At 38.8% G+C, this 23,394-nt stretch overlaps 1 protein-coding gene across 1 annotated transcript; it reads right to left on the bottom strand.

The window, feature by feature from the left end:
* Nucleotides 1–799: 799 nt before the first annotated feature.
* LMLN (leishmanolysin like peptidase) lies at nucleotides 800–22,572 on the bottom strand. Its single transcript, XM_063116647.1, has 17 exons — nucleotides 22,407–22,572; nucleotides 20,609–20,706; nucleotides 20,289–20,319; nucleotides 19,642–19,724; nucleotides 18,807–18,924; nucleotides 17,166–17,344; nucleotides 15,801–15,906; nucleotides 15,466–15,560; nucleotides 15,078–15,195; nucleotides 13,669–13,776; nucleotides 12,834–12,910; nucleotides 10,607–10,717; nucleotides 10,327–10,459; nucleotides 8,990–9,149; nucleotides 7,745–7,875; nucleotides 6,066–6,279; nucleotides 800–5,590 (listed from the first exon to the last, which is right to left on the bottom strand). The coding sequence occupies exons 1-17, from the start codon at nucleotides 22,560–22,562 to the stop codon at nucleotides 5,490–5,492; spliced, it is 2,019 nt and encodes a 672-aa protein (XP_062972717.1). The 5' UTR covers nucleotides 22,563–22,572; the 3' UTR covers nucleotides 800–5,489.
* Nucleotides 22,573–23,394: the final 822 nt, after the last annotated feature.

The raw sequence follows: 23,394 nt of genomic DNA, 5'->3' as shown, positions 1-23,394 counted from the left end.
AATTGCAGAATTGGGACAGCAAAAAGGTTATCCTATATCTAAAGCTCTCCTGAGAGATGCCCATCTATCCTTTTGCTGAAAATCTACCAAGGCAGCATATTTAATTGCTGATCTGCTCTTATAAGCTAAATATTTCTTAATGTTTAACCGGAATCTACCGAAGTGGAGTATAACACTAGAAGACTGCAGCTAAGGAAAGCCTCATCCCCCCTACACTATATATTCCTGTTGATTTTAAATGCTATGAGGTTTCTTCCCTCATATAACTTCCCTGCTTCCTTTCCTCTTTCCCTCAAACCTCTTCCTCCACCAAACTTTATTACAGCTTCTTCTCTCTCCATCCATTGCCTATTCTCCACTTCTTTCAGTCACCTTGTCCTTGGTAGTTTCCCACACAAATGTGTCATTGCTTATAGAGACACTTTCGCGAATCCTCTACTCAATTTTTTGGGGAAATGTACAGCCATCGAGTAAAGTGCAAGCTATGTATTCCAAGTAGAACACAAGACATGGGCATTTTTAGTTAGGTCAAACACGCATGAGGTCATTTAAAATATTGTCCTACAATATGTTATTTTGGAAGTACTGAATAAGTATAAAACAACAGCATGTTGTCAAAACAGTTCAAATTTTTAAAGCAGTTGTATTTTCCACATTTTGACAATGCATAAGCAAGTCCATTTTGTATCTAGAAAGTGTGCTTTCTTTCTGAGTAAAGGACTAAGACTTTTTGTAAACAAGGTTTAATTTAATGGACACATGAATGCTCTAACAGTTTATACTAGAAGACTCTTCCACATACTTAAAAAAATATTTTAATTGCATATATAAGCACCACATATATAATCCAGCCTTCAGATCAACTCACAAAAAGAATCGGAAAACAATTCTGTATTTACATTTTGTTGCAATAGCATACAGCAAATCCTAGATTCACTCATCCCAAATAAGTTTATCTGCAAAGTATTTACGTTTTAAAAAGTTGACATTTTTAGTATAGAGTAACAGACATATATACAGACTACGATTTGGATCAGCTCCCACTAAGAAGGCCTTGGCTCCTATGGAGCATGCACTTATGGAGTGTGCATTCACACACTTCCCCATCAAACACCGACAACCACAGCAGGTATTAGATCATAAACCATCCAGCTACAACCTGCATAACATACCCAGGAACTCCAGAGAACTATAGGAACATCAATTATGTTAGGTACGGTGCTCATCATATATAAGAGCAAAAATTAGCATTGGCCTGTATAAGGAGAGGCAGAAATACAGTAAGCTTCCCCCAATATTCTTCGGAAAGATATTCTACATCATATCAAAATGTATGAAATACAGGATAAGGTAAAAACGCAAGTGCTTTCAATACAGTCTTGATCCAAAGTTCTCCCTGGAATTAAGAAAGAAGCAGATTTAGAAGATAGTAGTTCACAGGCTTGGAGAAACTGTCCAAGAATAATCTCTTTCAAATAGTTTGCTCAGTTCAGACAACACTTTAGTCAACACAGTGTGAAAACTCCACTCAGCGGTTCAGTTTTTAGGGGGTACTTTCCACACAACATGTTCTAACTCCACCGTGTGAGCTACCGTGGAGTTGAGTAAAAGTCAATGTGATGTTTGATTGACAGTTCCTCTGCCCTCTCTCCTCCCCTGGTCTTCCCAATGACATCCCATCAGCCATTGCTGCAAAAAACCCAATCCTGGCTGCTCTGCTAGAGCAGCACTCTTTTCGCCACTCTTGCAAGGGAACTCTGTAGCAAGTGGGAAAAATCAACTCAACAGAAAACTCCATGGAGCCCACAACACGCAATACAATGGTTGTACAGGAACTCTTCTCTGCACATTGTGGATATTCTGTGTGGAGTGTTTTCCCAAAAAGCTCCACCATTGCACGGAGGTTTCCTGCTAGACTGCACATTTCTCAACAGTGGTGTAAAAATGCCATCATGGAGTTCTAAAGCCACCATTGAGAAATATGTTGTCTGAACTGAGCCAGAAAAAGATCGTGTACAGCTTTATAGGGGGAAAATGTTCAATGGTCATTTCCTTCCTCATGAGATATGACGCATTCTAGAGACTACCATAAAAAACAGGGAGTAGGCAATGCAAGGCTCCTCCAAGTTTAAAATGACTGGTCTGCTGGTGAGTTCCCCAAAAAGGGGGGCAGGGGCAATGTTACAGGGAAAAAGCAGTACAGGTTTAATACTGTATGCCCATATCTCTGTTGTTAATGTGTATGAAGGAAGAAAACTAGTGGCAGTGTGACCTGTATTTAAAAATATCTATACTTAATTGTGCTTAAACTACAGTTCTACATGCAGTTTATATCAATTACATCCACTACCTGATCTTTGCTATTTAAAGTTAGGGATTATATTTAGATTCTGCATTTTGAAAATAGGTTACAGCTTTCTACTGTGGTACCTTTGCTCTAAAAAAAACAACCCTGACATGTTTTTCATAAAACATTCAGTGTCACTGTTAATTTTGATATTTCAAACAGCCATAAGAAAGTTTACCTGAAATCATATTGTTTTACTAAACTGTTTGTTCTACTGTGGGAAAGCTAGCTTCCACTGCACTGACAGACACTCAATTTACACAAAACAATAAGCAATGATTTTATTTAATGCTTTAGGCACATCATCAGGTCCAAAATGATCCCGTGGTTGGCAACACTCTAGAATTTAGGCAGTTATTCAGAAAATTGCCTAGGGCCAGCTGGGATATCTGAAATAGCAACGACACTGGTAGGCCTTGCCTCCTGTACAACATCCTCATGGAATCATTCTGCAACAGTAAAATGTTGCGTTAAGGGGTTCTTGGCTGGTCTATCAGAATTTGTTTTATTAATGCAGGAGAGTGGGTGATTTAAAATTTAAATTTGGGAGATTTCTGAAAACACAGGTCAATTCCAGTTGTTTAGGTTGGGGCTTGGATTATTATCCGCTAGCATCTTCTCAGACATAACGAGGGCAATGGCATTTTTACTTTACAAGATGCACTGAAGCAATTAACATCTACATACAAAGATAAAACACTCTTCAAATTCTGTGCACTATGATCACTAACATACATTACAAATGTTTCAGTCGTTTCTCCATTGCACTAAATTTTCAATTGGACCCATTAATGTTCAGCATTTCTCAGTCAAGGATGACAAGGTTTTACCTTTACAACAACAAAATCATACATTAACATTGGTATAAATGCTCACATATAAAGTTAGCCAAAAGGTTGATACAGTGCAATTGTTTTACTTCAAGACAAAAAGAAAAAAAAGTTCAAGTATATAAAAGCATTCTTTGAAGATGCTATTTAAGTTCTATTATTGCACAGATTAAAAGACAGTTTCTACTCCTTGATTTTATGAAACTGTTTCATACTAGTTGTTGAGCTGAATCTATCTAGAAAATTAATTTCCATTCATCAAATTGTACAAGTTTAAAGCATTTCTTAATCCTAACATTTTATTGCTATTTCTATGCCTTCAATCCCCAACCCATTTAAGGCTAATGTAGAAGGTAATATAGTGTTCTACGTAGTGTATTTCTAAAAATAAAGTTAATTTTAAGAAAAATAATAATCTAGCAGGCACTATTATAGAAGGGGATGTGCTTGGAATAAACAGAAGAGTTCACCTGATTCTACTCAAGGTTCTGATCTCACTACACTGATGCAGTTCACATGTCACAGTGGAAAATCTTGGGTTAATTAATGCACAATTAGCTGGGGGGACACATAGCTGTTTAGGTTAACTCTGGATTGACAAACCCATAAATAACCCAGAGAGTCCAGGTTTGCACATCATGTAACAACCTACAAATGGGGCATTCGTAGGTTGTTTATGCAAAGTGAAGGTGGCTCATGCACAATTAATCAACCCACAATTTCCCATTGTGCTGAACAAACTGGTCCACTGTATAGCCTTCTTCCAAAGTATAAATTTTAAAAGATCAGATTGTCCTACAAGATTTAGATATAAAATTCCTGTTTTACAGAGTACTCCTAGTCCAGCATCTCCAAGAAACACACCTTAGAATGAATCAGAACTATTAGGTACAACTCCTCCTCCAATCCCAAGACAAAAAACAATTTGTGCCAGTTATAATAAAGAAAAGTTATCAGAACTATGATCCCTGAGGGTTTTCCATTCTCTAGGGAATTGATTCTTCTTCTGCAAGTTAGTCGCTGGTGGTTTATATAGGTCTAACAATTTCTTGATGGCACAGCCACTAACCTGCGTACTTCAAAAAGTATATTTAAATCTTCATATACCTAGGTTAATTGAGGTCAGCTGTACTTTCATCCAAGAACCACCAAACAAGGTTTCTTGGTAATGAATTTTTTCATTTTAGCCCCAAAGGAGTCAACATGGTGCCAGTAAGATTTTAGTTGCTGCCACTACACACGTTTTGCCTAACAGAACATTAGGTACCCTCCAATCTAAGCAAGAGATTTGTTTTATTTTACTCTTCTTTTGGTCTACTCACCTAGAAGTGTGTGTGGGAAAATCATCTGGATGCTTGAGTCTGATCAATATCTGGCATGCACTGAAGGGTTAAAAATAAAAGGCCAGTGCAGTGAAATAAACTTTTATGAATGGGGACTACCCACTTCTTCAAATTACCAAGTCCCAAACATGTTTACTCAAAATAATTTCAATTGAATTCAATGAGATTTACATCGTAGCAAGCACGCTTCGAATTAGTCTTACCCTACAATCCTATGCCTATTTACTTGGAAGTAAGCCCAAATGAATTCAATAGGACTTGCTTCTAAGTCAACATGCAAAGGATTATGTTTTAGTATATTAAAAGCTATGGGAGAATAGTTTAACAGTATTCTTCGACAATAAAGGGCAAATTAAATATTTTCATTATTTAAAAATACTAAAAGTGCATGACGTGCAGCTGTTCAAACATTCCCTCATATTCTAAGCAGCAGAGATTTCACAGAAGAAACAGCCTCAAATCATCAGGGTATACAAGGTATAGAATACTTCTGGTAGCATCCTAAACCAGTACCGAAAGAATAAGTCCTTTTTGAACTCCATAACCTTATCAGACTTAAGTTATTAGCAGCGATGGCAACCAATTTTCATGGCTTTTGACTAAAGGAAATTGAGGTATATCTCTGTCTATATCCCAGTCTCAGAGAATTGTGCAAAGCAAAAGTGCTCCAGACCAGTGGCAATGGATAGTATAATACAACTGGCAAGTTTGTTCCCCCAAAATTTGTTACCAATGTGAAAATAAAACTTTTAATTAACACTGGCACTTATTGAGATGTCACTGTAAACTTTGCCTCTCTTAGTCTAGAAGCTGTTGTCCAGCACCATGCAGCATGTGATCAGCTGGGCTACTTGCCACAAGGCAGATGGATTTGTGATTGTTCTTCCAGATAGCTGCCTTCGAGATGTACTCAAATATAGTGTACTCTAGATATAGGACATGACTGTAAAGGAGATATGGGAGCATGTTTTAACTCCATGCACATAGAAGAAATCCAGCCAGTAGTGGAAGCAAGTTTGCCATCAATAGCCACAGAGTAACAACGAGGCTGGGAGAACAGGAACACAAATCTGGAAGAAAAAAAATCACATTAATACAGGCAAAATAGTTTAGGCATTCCTTTAGGTACTGTTGATATATTTAAGAGCATATTCAAAATAATATTTAATCAGGACTAGAAGAAGGGGCTCTTTTTCAGATGTCGAGAAACATTCATTAAATATTTTACCGAATTAGAAGGGGGGAATTCATTGGGGTCTGCAGTACACAGACAGGCTGTTTGTGTGAATGTAGACAATCTGGCTTTTAGGTTCTATTCTCTTCCTCTAAAACCTTTACAGCAGTGAAGAAAAGTAAGTTTTCCTGTTGCTGAGAACACTATTTTGAAAAAGCTAGAAAGAACAAAACCAAACAAATCCCTTCTAGGTTCTGAATCTAATTTAATCCACTTAACTGCAGTTACTTCAAGCTACCTACAACGCAAGTCCAAGATCTTGCCATTTCATTTAACAATGATTTTGGAAGTGTTATGTTGGTTTCACTTACCAATAGATGCAACTCTTGTCAGATTAGCAATTGGAGGAGGGTCCTGCTCAGGTGGGCAGAAATCACAGAAATCTGAGCATGCTGGGCAAATTAGATTCCCAATATGTATCCATCCATTCATCTGAATATTCACAGTTAGAATTTGACCTGAGTGACTGCACGGGTATGCTGTGTCCTTGACCCAAATAGTCAGCCCATGGAGAGAACAAGAAACCTTTGAAATAAAGTCAGACTTGTTATGCTTACAAAGTAGATTTCACAAAAAGTGTGTGTGTGTGTGTGTGTGTCTGTCTAATTATTGGAGCTGTTTTAGCGCCTGTAAGTTGAATTTTGTGTGCAATCTGGTTGTCAAAAGAATAGATTAACAATTGTGTGTCTGTTACTTCAGTTGTTTGCATGTGGATTTGGAAGATGACAATCAGGGTAGGAAAGGGACTGTACTCACTGTAGCACAGATCATCTGGATGAAGAAGGGAGACATTGGGGGTTGTGCACTAATGCACAGGTGGGGAAGCTCTTTCAGCTTGAGCGCCAAATTCAATTTTGGAGAAGGTCTTGGGGTCCATACTCTAGTGGTGAGTGGGGCCAAATGCAAAAGGAGTGGGGCCCAAAATAACAATAAAATATACAAAATACTTGAAAATCATAGCTTAACGCTCTTCCTGCCAGTAACTTAGTTAGAGATGCATTTTAACCTTTTAGAATTGGGGGGGACACACACACACACACACACTGCACAAAAGCCAGGAAAACCACCCAATGATAAGTGGTTGGGGAGAAAGGCAATGGGTCCAGGGTAAGGAGGCATATGGGCACCTGGAGAACCTGGGCCTGAGGTTCCCTACCCTTGCACTAATGCAAAGCTTCTACTGCTTGGGGATATCCTAGTTTCATCCCAGCGCAAGTGTCAAATCCAATGTTTTGATTCTGTTTGTGCAAGCACTTTTATAGTTCATTACTTCCTTATGCTAGGTGCTGCACTAGTAGTTCTGGTAGCCCATTCATTAGTGGAACATGCATCTGCTAGTGGAATGCCACTTCATGTACTTTTCCACTAGTGTTACATAGGATATTAGCCATATTGAACACAAAGGGTCAAGGGTTATGCATTCGCACTACCCTTACGCTTTCAGGAAATATCAAATACAATATAGAGAATCTATCAATGGCCTTATAGACCCCTTCTAGCTCAACTATTCTATGATTCTAAGCACTTTTGCATAGGCAACAGGGCATTTAATCACTCCTGGGATATTTTAATTCTACTGTTTTCCAAGTGTTGCAGCCAAGCAACAATGACAGCTGTATGTACATCCTTTATCTAAGATCTGCAAATTCGTATTAGGTTTTTATGTAAAGTTCAGTGATCCTGAGCAAATGGTACTTCTAAGTTGCATATGGGAAAATGAAGACTCAGAAGAGAATGTAGTTATAATAAGTCTTTGGGGGAGCTGAATAGCAGCAAGTTCTGTTGCAAATAGTTTTATTTATAGTTCTACATTGCTTTTTCCTTCAGGTTATAGGGAGAAAAATCTAGCATTTTATTAGATAGCAATTATAATTGGCCACAAATGCAAAAACATGTCATGATTAGCGCAAGAGCAATAACCAATCCTGAGCAATTTCTAAACAATGCAACCTTACAAAATGCAAATTTAAGATAAGAACTCCTGCATTACCTGGTAACACCCACTACCCCAGTCAGGGTAACTGAGCTTTTTTCTGCATTGTTCCATAACAAAAGCTGACTTCTGAATGAGACAAACTGAATTTGGTCCATATTTCTCTGCAGCATAGTTTTTGTAAGGATCTAAAAAAAAATACACAAGTACAGTTTTCTGCTACAAATTATATAGTCATGTAGACAGCAAAGCAATCCAAATTTACTAGAAAAAGTAACTCAAAGTCACAAACAGTGTCAAAGGTACTGTGGTAGATTGCTATCTCCAGATATGGGTGAAATGGAAGTTGACACCTTTATTGTCACGATAGCCTCTTGCTAAAAAGATTTGATTTTTCCACAGTTCCACAATACTTCTACACAAAACAAAATATCCTGTGGCACCTTAAAATTTAATAAATTTATTTTGTCATAAGCTCCAATGGATGCTATCTACTTCATCAGATGCATGAGGTGGATCTTATTCCCAAAAAAATTTGTTAGTCTTTATGGTTCTCCAAGAAGACCTTGTTGCTTTTGCTGCAACAGACTAAAGCAGCTACTTCTCTGAAAATTTAAAAGAATAAGAAACTTGTGGCAGTTAAATGCCATCTGTAATGTATCTTATAAAAAGTTGGTACTAACTGAAAGCATGGCCATAATAAAAATATGTACTGTGAGAACATCAACTAATTTCTTGTCCATATACCTATCTCACATAGCTTTATTTATTCAATACAGAATAAGTGCAAAAATTTATCAAGTTAGGCAGAAAAGGCTCATGGATTTCAAACAAAAGAAAGGATAACATGAAGGTTACACACAGGTGTGGTTTAGACAAAACCATGGTTTATGCTAACGATAGTTAAAAACCACCACCATAGTTTGAACTTCCAGACATAAAAGAAGCAAACTATGTTTTGGGCACTCAGCTACATTATTTCCTAAATTTATTCCTGTATCAATGGCGCAGCAACCTCTTGAAGTGGAGCAATAGCCCTGACTGTGGATTGTCAATTTTTTAATCCAGATATAATGGGAAACCACTGTTAGTACAAACCATTGTTTGCGAACCAGTTTCAAACTGTAGTTTCAGATCCTAGTTTGTCAGCCACAAACAAACCCAAATTGTGGACAGGCTTGGATTCAGACATAACATGAACCCCTGATTTAGCCTAATAAACTATGGTCTTGTGTTACATTTGAATCCAGCCAAAGTTTCTATATACTATTGAAGGAGAAACCAAATACAAAACCAACTGACCTGGTTGATTTTCCAGTATTCTACAATCTGAACTGCGCTGAAATTCACCACTTAAGTGCCAACTAAATTCCTGACTGAAAGGACAGTAGTCAGCAATTTCAACCGACCCACCATAATAAGGCAAATCCTCTTGCGGTACTCCATACAAACTGTCAAAGTACTGCAAAAAAAAAGGAGAACATTACAAAGGTGATTATGAAGGCAAGAGCATAGTTCTATCACCATTACAGTCTTCTGTTGTTAAGAGCAAACTTAGTTACCGATCGCAGAAACCCATTCTCATATACAACATCTTGGAGCTAAGGACAACCAGAGAACTAGGCTGCAATTGCTATTATCATTTTAACATTTTTTTTTTTTAGCACCAACAATATTGATAAGTGCTATATGAAAAATTTAACCAACACTGTCTATACATACAACCTTCTGTTGATGTCATGTACTGTGCTTGGCAAGTGACTCAGCTCTCTTTGAAATAACAATTCCATTTTAAAAGGTCTCTAACAAATATCAGAGGTGCAGGGTTAAACCTATAGAGGAACTCCACATCATATATCTTTATGATGTTGCACAACTCACCATTTTCAATTTGCCTACACGAGCCTTCCCCAACTTAGTGACTTCCAGATACTCCCATCAGCCCCAGCCAGCATGGCCATTGGTCAGGAATCTGGGAGTTGTAGTCCAAAATGTGTAGAAGGCACCAGGCTGGGGAAGGCTGGCCTAAACTATGCCTCCTCTTTGCCAATTTCTAAACAGTGCAAAATAAAGGTTGCACTACGCTGCTTGTAACAATGATAAAAGTTCTAGAAAGAGCAGCACTAGTCCATGTAGGGATTGTGATACAGCAACTTTTTACGGTAAGATGCATCTATCTGACACATTGTCTGCATTCAAGGCATAATTTTAAACCATAGTTTGCAGGCTCCCCCATTCCTTTGCTCCTCCAGCACAACTGAGAAGAGACTGGAAGGTTTGGGTTTCATTTAAGATCACCTTCAGTTTAGCATGTCATCTCAATCTTAAACTGTGGTTAATTTTAATTATGGTTAGTGAAAATAAGCCAATTTCTTCATCATCATCATCATCATCATCATCACTACATTTATATAACCACCCCATACCTGAAGCTCTCCAGGAGGTTATAGTCCATGATTTGAAGTTACCTTGTTTCTGCTAACCATGATTAAGATTAACCATAGTTTGTTTGGATTCGGATGACATGGCAAGCTGTGGTTAATCTAGAATGGAAGCAACAGATCTGAAGTTCTCCTTCATAGGACTCATAGAATTGGGGTGCAAACAATTAATTTTGTTTCATGTCATACACAATATACCTGATACTCCTGAGGCAGCTGTTGAGGGAACTTCTGTAAATTGCACACTGCTACTGCTCTGTGGTCCTGTCTGCAGGTTAGTTGCAATGGATTACTCCGCAGAGTGTCACAATATGGGGCTACCAATTCTTTCCTTTGGCAAGGTTAAAAACAGCAGCAACAGAACTGTTAAGGTCTCATATGCAACATTGCCTTGTTATTAGTACTAATCACACAAGCATTAATATGTTAGTACAATTTAAATGACAGACTGAACATATCTAAGTAAACATATTCTTACTTTGTCCGCCTGTGGTCAATCCAAAATTTACAACTTTTCATCACAAAGTCACAGCCTTTACCTCGGCCCCAGTCTAGTTTTTCTGCCATGCTGTAATTGGCTTTATACCAGCTGCAAAGGTATGTTGAAATGAAAATGCTGTTATGGAGCTTGCAATTCTGAACAGTCCGCAAAAAGTTATTTCAAAGATCCTGAATGAAACCTCTTAGGGAACACCTCATTATGAAGCTCTTATACTGTTGCAGGTAGGTAGATGAAAAGAAGAGGCAAAAGTATTTCTATAGACAATCATCTATATTATGGTCCCCAAAACTCTCTCCTTCCCTCAATTATTCACCAAAGATTATCCCTCTGCCCCTTCAATGCTAGTTAGACGCACGCTGACTTGAAAATGAAACATAAAAAGGTTCAAAGTTGAAAGTATAAAACAAGTACAACTGACAAATACATGAAACATTTTTTAAAAAATTGAATAGTTTAAGATTAAATGATGGACAACACCCACATGGAATAGTAAATCCTCCTGATACAAAACCTTAGCTGACATCCAACATTAGAAACAAAACATTTGCCTATTAGCCTGAAATCACAACAATTGAACTGACCTGAAGTAGGAAATAGAGGAGAAAAACAAACAGCAGTGTAATCGATAAAAGAATTTCAAAGAAGTGTGCAGTGCTGGGGATTAGTAGACCAGCTGATTCTTCTAAAAAATCCATAAGACTCATGGCAGAACACATTGAAAATAACGCAAGATTACGTTAAAAATGACAAAGTGTGACTATAACTGAGTGTTTGCAGGATCAACCAACAAGATGATCAAGACTGCTGATTTTTTGAAAACTAATTTAAATAGCTTCCACCTGACCTTGACGTGCAGGCCAAGAGTTTCTTTTATAATTAAGTTTTATCATTTTTTATTATTTTTTGGGCTGTTTGACCCATGGCACTGCTGTTTGATGTTTTTCTCCTCCATTTCCTTCTTCAGGTCAGTTCAACTGTTGTGATTTCAGGCTAATAGGCAAATGTTTTGTTTCTAATGTTGGATATCAGCTAAGGTTTTGTATCAGGATGATTACTGTTTCATCTGGGAGTTGTCCATTGTTTAATCTTAAACTATTCAATGTTTTTTAAAATGTTTCACATATTTAATTGTCAGTTGTACTTGTTTTACAAGTACTTGTTTGAACCTTTTCATTTTCGTCAATGTGTGTCTACCTGGCAGTTTTACGCATTTCATATGTAGCTCCTGACGAAGGACACTTGTCCAAAATGTGTAGAGTGAGTACATTGAAGATTTGAAAACAAAAATAAAGATTCAAAGCACCAGAGCTTCGCTCTCCATTTTTTCTCCGTTTGGTGGCTCTTCTTTCCCTTGCTTTTGAACTAGTATCCCATCAGTCATTGCTGCTGAAAATCTATCCTGCCAACTGGAGCAGCAGACACCACTTTGACTGCTCTTGGCCTGAAACTCTGTGGCTGATGAAATAACCAATGGTGGCCAAGGAAATAACTAATGGTGCCCTCTGCACAACATAATAACCAATGGTTGTTCAAATAGCCATCTCCGCATAGCTTTAGTTATTTTCATTGGTTATTTTGGCCAAATAACCAACTGTTGGTTAAAAAAAACACCCTCCGCACAACACAATAACCCATGGTGGGTTAAATAACCAATGAAACCACCATTGGTTATTGTGATGTCTGAACCCAGTCACTGATGGGTGAGGAGGAGGAAGGCTTAAAACAGCTAGTTCTAAAGCCACCTAATTAGCTACCTGACTAACTGTTGCTAGTCTCTTCCATCCTCTATTATGTACTTACAATAGTGAAGGGAAACCTGTGTCAATTGTGATTATCCTCTACTTTGTTTGTTTACTATACAATTTAACTTTTTGCAACAGGAAATTGCTGTGAAATCTAGAAAGAAATGAAGATTAAGGTATAGGATTTTCATGTGTAGCTGACTGGCAGATATATGAAACTACCATGTGACCAGAGGAAGAAAAGATGATTCTTTAGAGAAAACCCAAAACCCAAATATTTACAAGAAGAAGGGGGTATGGCTATATAGACAAAATGATGTTTAGTGATATGTTACTATTATTATCAGCAAACATTTCAAACAACATAGGGTCCTTGTCATTTTCACTATATTTTTAAGATTCCTCCCCAAACAATTTATATTTTAGAGAAAATGCACTCTAGCTTAATTATAAATTCTTACCCTGTATCTTCCATTAATGCCAAAGTGATCCGGGAGAAGACCCTGTTCTGTGTATGCGATCCTGTCATTGCTTCATTCTGAAATAATCCAGCACCAACTGTCATCTTCAGAAAACTGATTGAACAGAAAAGGAGCCCTCTTTTGGAAAAGGATGAGTGTGCAACTTCGGCCTCAACACTTCGTACATTATTCCATTTAACTATTTATAACAATAGTCACTCAGTCTGTAGAATCAGTCAGCTAATCAGGGTTTGAAGAACCTCTGAGGCATAATCATGCAGTCTAGGAGAATCTCCCTAAATTGAGCACTGGTATTTTCTCGTAAATATTCTAGTAAGCAATGGCAGACTGGAGAGGTTGAAAGAAATGAAGACAAAGTAGTCATTACAATGCCTATCCAAGACACAGAAAATATCAAATTCTAAAGTCTGATATTCTTACAAAGTTATCAGTATCACTCTTCTCTTATTAAAATTGCTTTTATAAGGTTCTGTACTATCTAATTGGAGCAACAAGTGCAGAGGAACAATGTTAAACAGAACTCTGGAACCCAGGGGACAGGGAGAGGAGGGATGGAAAGAGGAACCTCTCCAGTCATATATCATATTTTTAGTCTTTGTTCAAACTGATCCTAATGGTGTGCACCTGAATTCACCTTAAGCTGTACAGAGTTTCAATATTAATTGAAAATATATTTGTTTCAATTAATTATGCTAGAGATCTCCCCCCTCACCCAAATCCTGGAGTTATATTCATCTAGTCATACAATCTGCAATTCAGATTATAATGACCCTCACCAAAAACACACCAAACACTCCCACAAAACTATACTAACCTCCAACAAACGCTTCTCCCAATGATTGAGCTCTGTGCCCATGCCACCTTGATTTTCAAGTTCCATTCCCTCTAAAATTGGACAGTCAAAATGTTTTCTGGCCTCCTCCTTCAGAAAGATACAACAGAGGACAACTATCAAAATAATTAGCAAAAGCCCATACTTGAAAAGTTAAAGCTAAGTTCCTTCATCCTACATATCAAGTTTTGTGAACCGTCCAGAGAGCTTCGGCTATTGGGCGGTATAAAAATGTAATAAATAAATAAATAAATACATTGAAATATAAATATGTCTAATGAAAAATCATCTTGCAGTACTTGGGGGGGGGGAATCAAGAGATTATTTCAAGTTCATAACACTCAGGAACTGAAATTGATTTACCCGAGACAGATATCACATACTCTCCCCCAATAAAACACTACTCTGAATCATTAAGCAGTCATTTAATTTGTGCAGAATGATCAAGCTGTTTGAATCACACAGAGCAACAGAGCAGAAATGACAGCTCTAAAAGGTAATTACCCAACTTGCTTGGATATCTGTGACAGGTCGCTGTGGTGTGGGGGTGGGAAGAGAAACAATGAAGAAAAATACCACCACTCCATTCTAGCACTCAGCCTTGGGAGTGCGACAGCTGTTCCTGAACCCTCTGATTCAGCATAGGGAGGAGTTAACATTATCCCCATACTCCATGGCACAGTTTGAGGACATGGGGCTTGGGAGATGGGCTCATGTTGGCATGCATCCATGCAACCTAGTTCCTTCCCTTCCAGAAACCCTCTAACCTCTTTGGGGTCAGTCCTTTTTAAAGATTAAATGGTTGGCGGGGGGAAGGTAAATGTAAAGGTTAGAGGAAGCACTTTTCTTCTAATCCTAAGAGCCTGTTTGCCTAAGGGCTGACTTTCTCACATTTTCCCTAGGCAGCTACATTTGGCCTTTGGCTGCAGGGATTTGGGCAGAATGCTATCCCGCCTAATAGAGACCCAGCATACTGAAGATTTGTGTTGTTGGTGTTCTGTCCTCATGCTACCAGAATTCCATGCCACACAAGGGTCTTGTTTTTGGATTTTTTTTAAGTTCTTGCTTAAAACATGGACTGATATTTTCTGTACACTAGGAATATGCAGAAGCCCTCCTACTCCCATGTCTGTGAGTAGTCATGTTTTGGTGCCCAGCTTGTTAGCAAGGGGCTAGCCACTTTACTATAAGAAATGGTCATAACCCTAAAGGTAACTCTCCCACTTTACTTGGATTATTTCACCAATAAGCACTTTACTAGAAGTCTTAGGACTGAACTATTCCTATATAATTCTCAAAATATTAGACAAGCCGCCTTAAGGAGGCATGGCTAGTCGCTAGGAACTATGTAACTAAGGAATATTTTTGTTTATTGTGAAAATAATACTTACCATTACTTTTGGAGTTATTAGAAGAAATATATTGTGACGCAGTATCTTATTACCCCGTACATCCCATAACCGTACTGCATGACGTACAACTTTATTGCTCCACTGATACACGCCAAGGCTGAAAGGAAGACACATTGAATTCACACGACTGGTGAGCAGGATCAATTCTAAGTTTGACCATTGGGATGACTGAGTGGAAAATGTTGAAAACTATTACTAATACAAAAGCTCTGCAGTTCATGACAGCTGGCTCTCTATGAATATGGGGCATGGGGGGAAATCAGCTAAGCAAACAAACTATTTGAGTCACAGAGTTATTACATGCTTACTGAAGAATTATTTTACAACTATGCCCACATCACTACAGTTCTATAAATTCAGTATATACCTTTCATTAAATGGTGGCAGTCCATTTGCATATCTGGCAGTCAAAGGATTTCCATCATCATCACGATAAAATGCAAACAGCCCAGCAGAGAAACCCTTAAACATAACCCAAGAAGTCATTTACATGTTTTAAGCATGTTTTGCCCAGAAATCAATAGAAAACCAACATGTTGAGAAAACTGCCTGAAAGCAAGATATACATTTAGACAAAGGTCACATATAGTTTAAAAGGGGGGGAAAGAAAAGAAACAAGAACACCACAAAAATTCTTGCACAGCACAATACCAAGACTATGTTACTAGTATTTAAAGTGATGCATCAAACATCAGCTCTTACCAATGCATGAATAATTTCATGTTTCACTGTAGACAGCATGCCAACAAACTCTTGTGCTTGGGTTGAAATCATATTTGGGCACAAATTAGCATACCCTGCAATTGGTCTGGGATATAATGAGAAAAATATTTATGAAGAATTAAAATTTCACAATCTTAATAATATATATTGATAAGTGAACAGTAAAAAGCAGCTGAAGTAATTTTTCACACTCAATCATTCAGAAATTAAACCTTACGAGCATACAAAGATAAATTATTATCTCTCTATTTCTAAAGTCATGCTAACGAAAAAAAAAAAAAGACTAAGTATATGAGATGTTGACATGCTTAGCTGGAACTCATCTCTAGATTTTTTTCACTCAATAAACTATTGTTTCTCTTTTCCTGAGTCATTAAAGTAGATCTAAATCCACTTCATCCCACTGTGCTGAAGTATTCTGAAAGAAACAGCCAGGAACACGTTTTAATCTAGCTTTTGGAGGGGCGGATTCACCCCATCCAAGTGGCAGGAAGTGGATTGAGCCAGTTTTGATTCCCCCCCTCCTTTTGCTTATGATTGCTTTATCCAGATCCCAACTTAACACATAATTTTGAAGCTTTAATTACTTGGTTAAAGGTGGTATTATGGGATGAGGACATGTGATGGAAAACTAGTGCATATAAGCTGTGGGTAGGCAACGTGGTGCCACACACATCACTGTGCTCAGATACCTCCCACTGTGCCTGCTTTGCTGATATCTGTGACTTATTTGACTTTACCTTAAAATTTATTTATTTTTCTCCTGGTGGCTAGGAGGTGTCCAAAATGAATTGCTGGCCTCTAACTACCGGGCATCTTTATTCCCATAGACATTCTTAGGAAGTAAAGATGGTGGGTGGCTGAAGGCCAGCACTTTGCTTAGAAGTGCTCCCAGCTGCCTGGAAAAAATGAAGGAAAGGATGGTTCACAGTGTGACTGCTTGGTAATGGTGGGGAGTCCGAATATAAAAGGAGGAGTAAGGGGGGAGACAGGGTCTGCACTGAGGATGGCCCAATGGAGTGGGAAAGGATTGAGGTGGGAGAAAAGAAAGTGAGGAGGCTGGGGTAGAGTGGGGAGGGCTGCAGAGAGCAATGGGAGGGGATAGGAACTCCTTTGGGGCAATCCGGTGTGTGTGTGTGTATGCGTAAGGGAGAGAGAGAAATGAGTAACTGGGGTGAGTGGTTCTTATGTACTCTAAGGTGAGAGAAAGAGTTGGGAGGGTTGTGCTAGAGATAGCTTATTCCCATACCAAATACGATGCTGCCCAATGTCACAAACAAGCCTTTTTTTGGTTATTATGCCTGATAACTTATCAATTAAATTTAATTTGGAGAAAAATATTACCTGTCCATATCTGCTTCCAGTTGACAGTATGCTGCATAGGCAATAATATTTTCTTGGCCACACCTTTCAGTGGTTAGTGCGCTAACATACAACACAAAGTCAGCATCTCGTACCCCTTCTTGGTCTGCTTTACCAGCAGGTCCACACAGCCATCCATTTTCACTACATACCCTACATTGCTAAGACATTACATTTAAGAGAAATGAGTTTTAAATAGAAGTATTTTAGCAACAGTAGGAAGATATTTGTTTTATAGTCTTAGATGGGCAAAGAAATATTTTTTTTATACCGACTTGATATTACTAGTCATGGTCAATAACCAAAGGAATGTCTGAATATTTTTCTGTGAACTTTCATAAGATATTCCCTCAAAGTATTTTTCAAAGACCCCAAAGCTCAGAAAGCAGTTTGGGGAATTAGGAACAAGAGATATCAAACAGGGAGTACCATCACAGCATGCACAATACCCCCCCCCCCGGTTTTCCTTTTGAAAAACTTTCACCTGTACTGCTTTAAATCCCAATCTAAATTTTAAATTATCTTTTAAAAAGCCTTGAAAATACCATCTTTCTAAGTCCAGATTTTGAAAATTTGGCATGTACATGTGGAGCATCTAAAGAGGATCTGATATGTTATATTCTGATATCACAGGGCTATTGCACATAGGTGAAGTGTAGGAACACATTGTCTACTACATTCAAAAGGTACTGCTGTGATCCAGAAAATCTGGTATCAAAGAACTGACACTGAGCACACATGCTTTGTTCAAAGTTTGTAACAAGGAAACTTTTGTCTGGTTTTTTCCAACTGTTTCATGATTCCTGAACTCAACTGGGGCAATAAACACTGGCTTGTGTTCAGAAGACACCTTAAACCATGGCTTTAACCATGGTGAATAAACCAAAAAAGCCTTATTTACAGTGGTTAAAGCTGTGGTTTAAGTTGTCTTCTGAACATGGCCACTGAAAAGAATAATACAGATAAATGACATCAAATCTTATCTAATTAATAAATGTATATCCTGCCTTTCAGGAAGAACCCTCACAAAGCAGCTTAAGACAAATGGAAAAATATATATCAAACAATTTAAAAAACAATACATTAAAATTAAAAACAATGTAAGAACTAGTTAAGATCCATCAATATAGCATGCTATAAGCATCACTGAAGCCCCCAACTTCTCCGCACCCAAGCATTATTTTGGTCCTCTCACACACCTGCTCAGTTTAATGCTTGGTCCTCTTGTCTGTTTACTTCTCTTTTATCACTGTTCACTCTTTTTAATCCCACCTCACCTGATGTCACTGACTGTTCTGCTCCACTATCACAGTAAGTCATGCTCTCTTCTCCAGCTGCCACTAGGTCAGCTTCACAGCAGGGCTGGCCTATGTTGGCCAAGTGCCAAAGAAGAACGATCCCATGTGAAATTAAGCTTCCTCACTATGACAGTACTCTAATGCAATTTCAAATCGTAACTTGCAAGTTAAGATCAGTTCAGCTGTCTTATTCTCCAGAAACTCTCGATACTTGTAAGGGTTTTCTGGGATGCTTATTGAGGATACATAGTATCATGACAATGTACAAACTCTCATAAGATACAAATGCAAACATTGTTTACCTACTATAAGAAGGTTGAATTACCTGCAGGTGTTCCTCAGGAACTATAACTGGGCCACACCTTGTATATTGTGAACAGGCTCCTCGGCAGTATCTGTGAGGATCATCCTTCTTCCTTAAATATTGGTTTGTAACACACTGTCTTCAAGTAAATCATAATTACATATTTACCAAGGAAATGGATACACAGAATAATACAAAACAGGGTAGGATAATGAACAAGGATGCTTGGTATCACAATTAGGGTTGTTGCAAGTGCCCAACTGGGTCTAGGAGGCCAACGGACTCCCCTGAGTCCAGCCCCCCCTCCATCCATCCAGGTGTCCCTTGTGCGAGCACGCACCTGCCCCCACCCCATGCGGGTCCACCTTGGGAAAGCATGCTTTCCAGAGCCTCTGAAAAGTGTGCTTTCCAGTCCACCCAAGCCAATGGGGACCTTAAAGGCCCGCATTGGCACAGGGGGAGATGCACACTTTCCGGAGTCTCTGGAAAGTACGTATTTTCCTCCTTCCACTCTAATAGTGGGCAGTTGCCACCATTAACACAGAGGGAGGGAAGGAGAGGCAATTGCTGAGGACTTGTGGGGCTCGTGAGCCTCCTGAGCACTCGGCAGGGGCTTGTGCGGCCTGACTCATTGGAGCGGACTGCACTTGTGAGGGATGTGAATATTCGCGGGGCGGGCCCCAACTGAGCTCTCACCCATCTCTAAATTTACAACGCAAGAAATTTGGTTTACTTAGCAGTAGTGTAAACTACTCTTACACTGCCAGGGTGGTGGGAGAAGAACACCAGTCTATATGTAGCCTGCAATATTAAAAATATTTCGTTGATTCTTGTTTTCCATTATTAAGCAACATACCTGTTTAATAGTACAGTACCACTAGGTTTACGAACTTGAAATGTCTTCTCTAAATAAGAAATAGCTTGTGGGAAAAGCTTATTCTAAAAGTAAAGAAAAGTAAGAAAAGCACATGTATATATTAAAAAAAGCTGAGTAGATTTTAAAGAATGAATTCACATGGCTCAGGACATTTGCTAAGTCTCTTTTTACAGCTTTGGGAAATGCAAGTATATTACTAAATAGATGTTGATTTTATTATATTTTCAGACTATAGATACAAATTCACACCAGGAGTATAACACCAAATGTTTATTTTTAACCCTACTTCAAAACTTGGTTCAGATGGGAACTCTGCTTAGTTAATCACATTTAGTATTTATTCAAATGTTCATATTTAACCATCATTAAAACTGCAGAATTCACAGCAGAAAGGATAGAAGGAAGGAGACAGGGAGTGCAAGTCTACAGCTTGCTCAGTCTCTCAGCCATGGTTAAAATAACACAAAAAGTTTTATCGACACATTTCAAAGCAGTTTCTGTTGTGAGTAAGCCAGTTACCAATGTCAAGAGTGCCCTTTGCAAGTATGAAAAATTCAGAACCTTGGACTGGAATAATTAAGCTAGAACTCTATTCAACAATAGTGAAAGAAGGAAGTGTGACATACCTTTATAAGTTGCTTTTTTTCAGGTAGCAATCTATGGAAAGTGAAAGCAATTAGAAAAGGTAATGATTTATTTTGTTTGTATGAAGTACTGTCACCATGTCTATTTTCCAAACAATACCTTCTCTATTACAAAACCAGTTCCTCCAGATTCATCACTGATATCACTCCTGTTCCCTTTCCTACTTATTCCCCATTTCCTTGGATACTTGTCTGGTGGGGAAAGTAGAAGGAGAGGAGGAGGAGAAGAAGAAGAGACAGTTCTTCCCTGCTCTCAGCCAATTCCCAGTCACAATATTTTGAAAGGCTGCCATTATACTTACTCCTCCACACTTTTGTCATATACAGTCTTAATTCTTAGTTGTTCATCAACATTTCTCTTCATAACACGGTTTTCCTTAAGATAAACTTTGTAGATAACCTGGTAAAGAATAAGTGCACTTGACAAACTGCTTTTATAACTTTTTTTTAAACAGGTGGATATTTCACATTTTCCATTTAACACATTTACTTCCTAATCCAAACAACATGCATCCAACACATAACAACTCATAATGAACTCAACAGGGTTTACTCCTCAGTAAGTGTTATATAACTGCATTCTTATTTGGAAGAACTAACAGATTTTAATACTATCTATCTAATTTAAGCACTATCTATCCTCTCGTTAGAATGTCTTAATCTTTTCTTATTATTGCTAATTGTAAATATCTTATTTTACAACATTCAAATTCCTTGTAAAACCTCCCAAATACTGCCTCATATTTTTACAGTGTATTATTCACCACCCAGGCATGGCTTGTCTTGTCATCTGAACCCAGGGAGCATGGCTTGCTGAAGGGGTAAACAACCCTCAAATAATCAATGGTTATTTGAGGGTTGTTTAACCCCCAACAAGCCATGCTACCCAGGTTCAGACAATATGACAAGCTGTGCCCAGGAGATGATTATTCAAATTGTGCCCTGGCATGCCCTTTGGCTTAAACAAGCCACTGTGATTTAAACCATGGTGATTATATGAACCAGGTCAATGTTCAGATTGTAAATGTAGCTGCAATCTAAAGCAACAAAGACTGCACACTTACTTGGGAGGAATCCCATTGAACACAGTAAGATCCATTTCTGAGTAAACATGCATATGACAAGGTTTCATTTTTATTACATCTACAAACACTGAAGGTATAAAACATTTTTGCAAACTAGGCACCTCTTAGATAAACCAATATGAATATGATGTTCTGCTCCCCATTTTATTTGGTTTGTGGAGTATTTTATACATGTAACACTTCCCCCTATTCTTACAAGAGGACATTGGGCTTGAGAGATGGGCTTGTACTGGCATTTACAGATGAAGAGTTGAAGCACAGAGGATACCTTCTCTAAGAAACAAAAATAGATCCACAGCCCAGCCTAGTTCTAATCTCCACTTTTTGTCCATTGGGCCACATAGCCTTCCTGCCAACAGCAGAATAAGTCAAGTTGTTCAAATGAACTGAAACACCACATATTACAGGGCAATCTGCACTACAAAATGGGAGTACAGCTACATCTCTGCTTTTGTTTCTTGAAGTATATCACTTGACTAACTGAGAGCACAATCCTATGCATGTTTTGATAGAAAAAGCTTCAGTTTTCCACAGCCAGAATGGGTAGCTAGGGAATACTGAGACTTGTAGGCCTTTTTTTCTGTCTAAACAGACATAGGATTGTACCCTGAAACTATTTATCAAGGGACTGGTCACAATTTTCCAGTCCTTTGTGAAAACTTAGTTGCCAGGATATGTGGAAGCATCAAACACACCAACCGGTTATTATTGCTGCAAACTAGGTCACTCATCAGCAGCACTTACAAAGGGACTCTCGCAGAGCTCAAGAAACATAATAGACGGCTTAAAAAAAAACTATTACTAAGTCATCTGAGGAACTTTATGAAAACAAAAGCAATGCAAGCAAACAGTGGGACTAGCAGTGTTGACTACCTAAGTCAACAAGTGAAAAAACGCACAAGAAAGATGCAGTACATTCTTAAGTAGCCCGTCGCTTCTTAGGGCTTGATAAAGCTTTAGTACCATCATTTTGCCTTTCCCCCAGTTCACCTCCCTCTTTCCCCGAGACTCTCACCTCCCTGGCGCTGGGGACGCGGTGCTGACAGACAGGAGAAGCGGCGGCAGAGGCTGGGCCATAGCCTAAAAGAAGCAGCACAGCGAAGACAGCGGGAAAAGCAGAAACCGGCCGGGGAGGATGGAGAATTCCCCGGCCCCTCAGTACGGCCGCCATCTTGACAGCCTCCTTCACTACCGCCGCATCTCCATGGTCGCGGAGCGTCGGTTTTCTATAAACCAATGAGAAAGCGCAGAACTACCAAGACTATCACTCTATTGGGCGCACCCCCTCACCGAAGCCGGCTTCGACTCGTCCTCAAAAGAAGGCAAAGGGGAGGAGGTTACTAACGTCACGCGCAGAGTCCCTCAGCCAGCCAATGAAAAGAAGGAACAACCTGCTGAGGGAAATGATTGGATGTCGCTCAGTGGGGTGGGGCATAAATCCAAGGGGATGGGTGGGTATTGAGTTCGCTGGGTTAAGCATCAAAAGTTGCTGCAGAAGCAAAAGAGGATTTAGTGCAGCCTTCCCCAACCAGGTGGTTGTTGTTTATTCGTTCAGTCGCTTCCGACTCTTCGGTACTCTATAGATATTTTGAACCACAACTCCCAACATTCCTGACAACTGACCACGATGTTTGGGGAGATAGTCCAAAACTTCCGAAGTGGAAGGCACTACGGTTGGAGAAGGCTGCTGTAGTGCATCTAAAATACATTTACTGTCTTTAGTGTTTATGCTGGGAAAATTACCATCCGCCGCTTTTGAACATGATATTACTACAGTGAGTTAGAATCTCCGCTGCGCTGAAGTGGGGGAGGTGTTGTCATCAAGTTAATATTGTGAGAGAGAGCTTATCTTGAGAAATGCCGTGGTTGCTCTTGTATGCAGGCCAGTTTGAATGCTATGCCCCAGTAGTTCAGTTTACTTCATCATACTGAAACTTCCTTCTTAACAAGCAGCATTGGAATAGCATGATGAGAATTTTGGGACTGTGTAAACCGTTCAGTTC

The sequence above is a fragment of the Elgaria multicarinata genome, chromosome 2, assembly GCF_023053635.1.
Source record: "Elgaria multicarinata webbii isolate HBS135686 ecotype San Diego chromosome 2, rElgMul1.1.pri, whole genome shotgun sequence".
In the NCBI taxonomy this organism is placed as follows: Eukaryota; Metazoa; Chordata; class Lepidosauria; order Squamata; family Anguidae; genus Elgaria; species Elgaria multicarinata.
The sequence above is the reverse complement of the archived record's forward strand: the minus strand, read 5'-3'. Positions and strand labels throughout refer to the sequence as shown.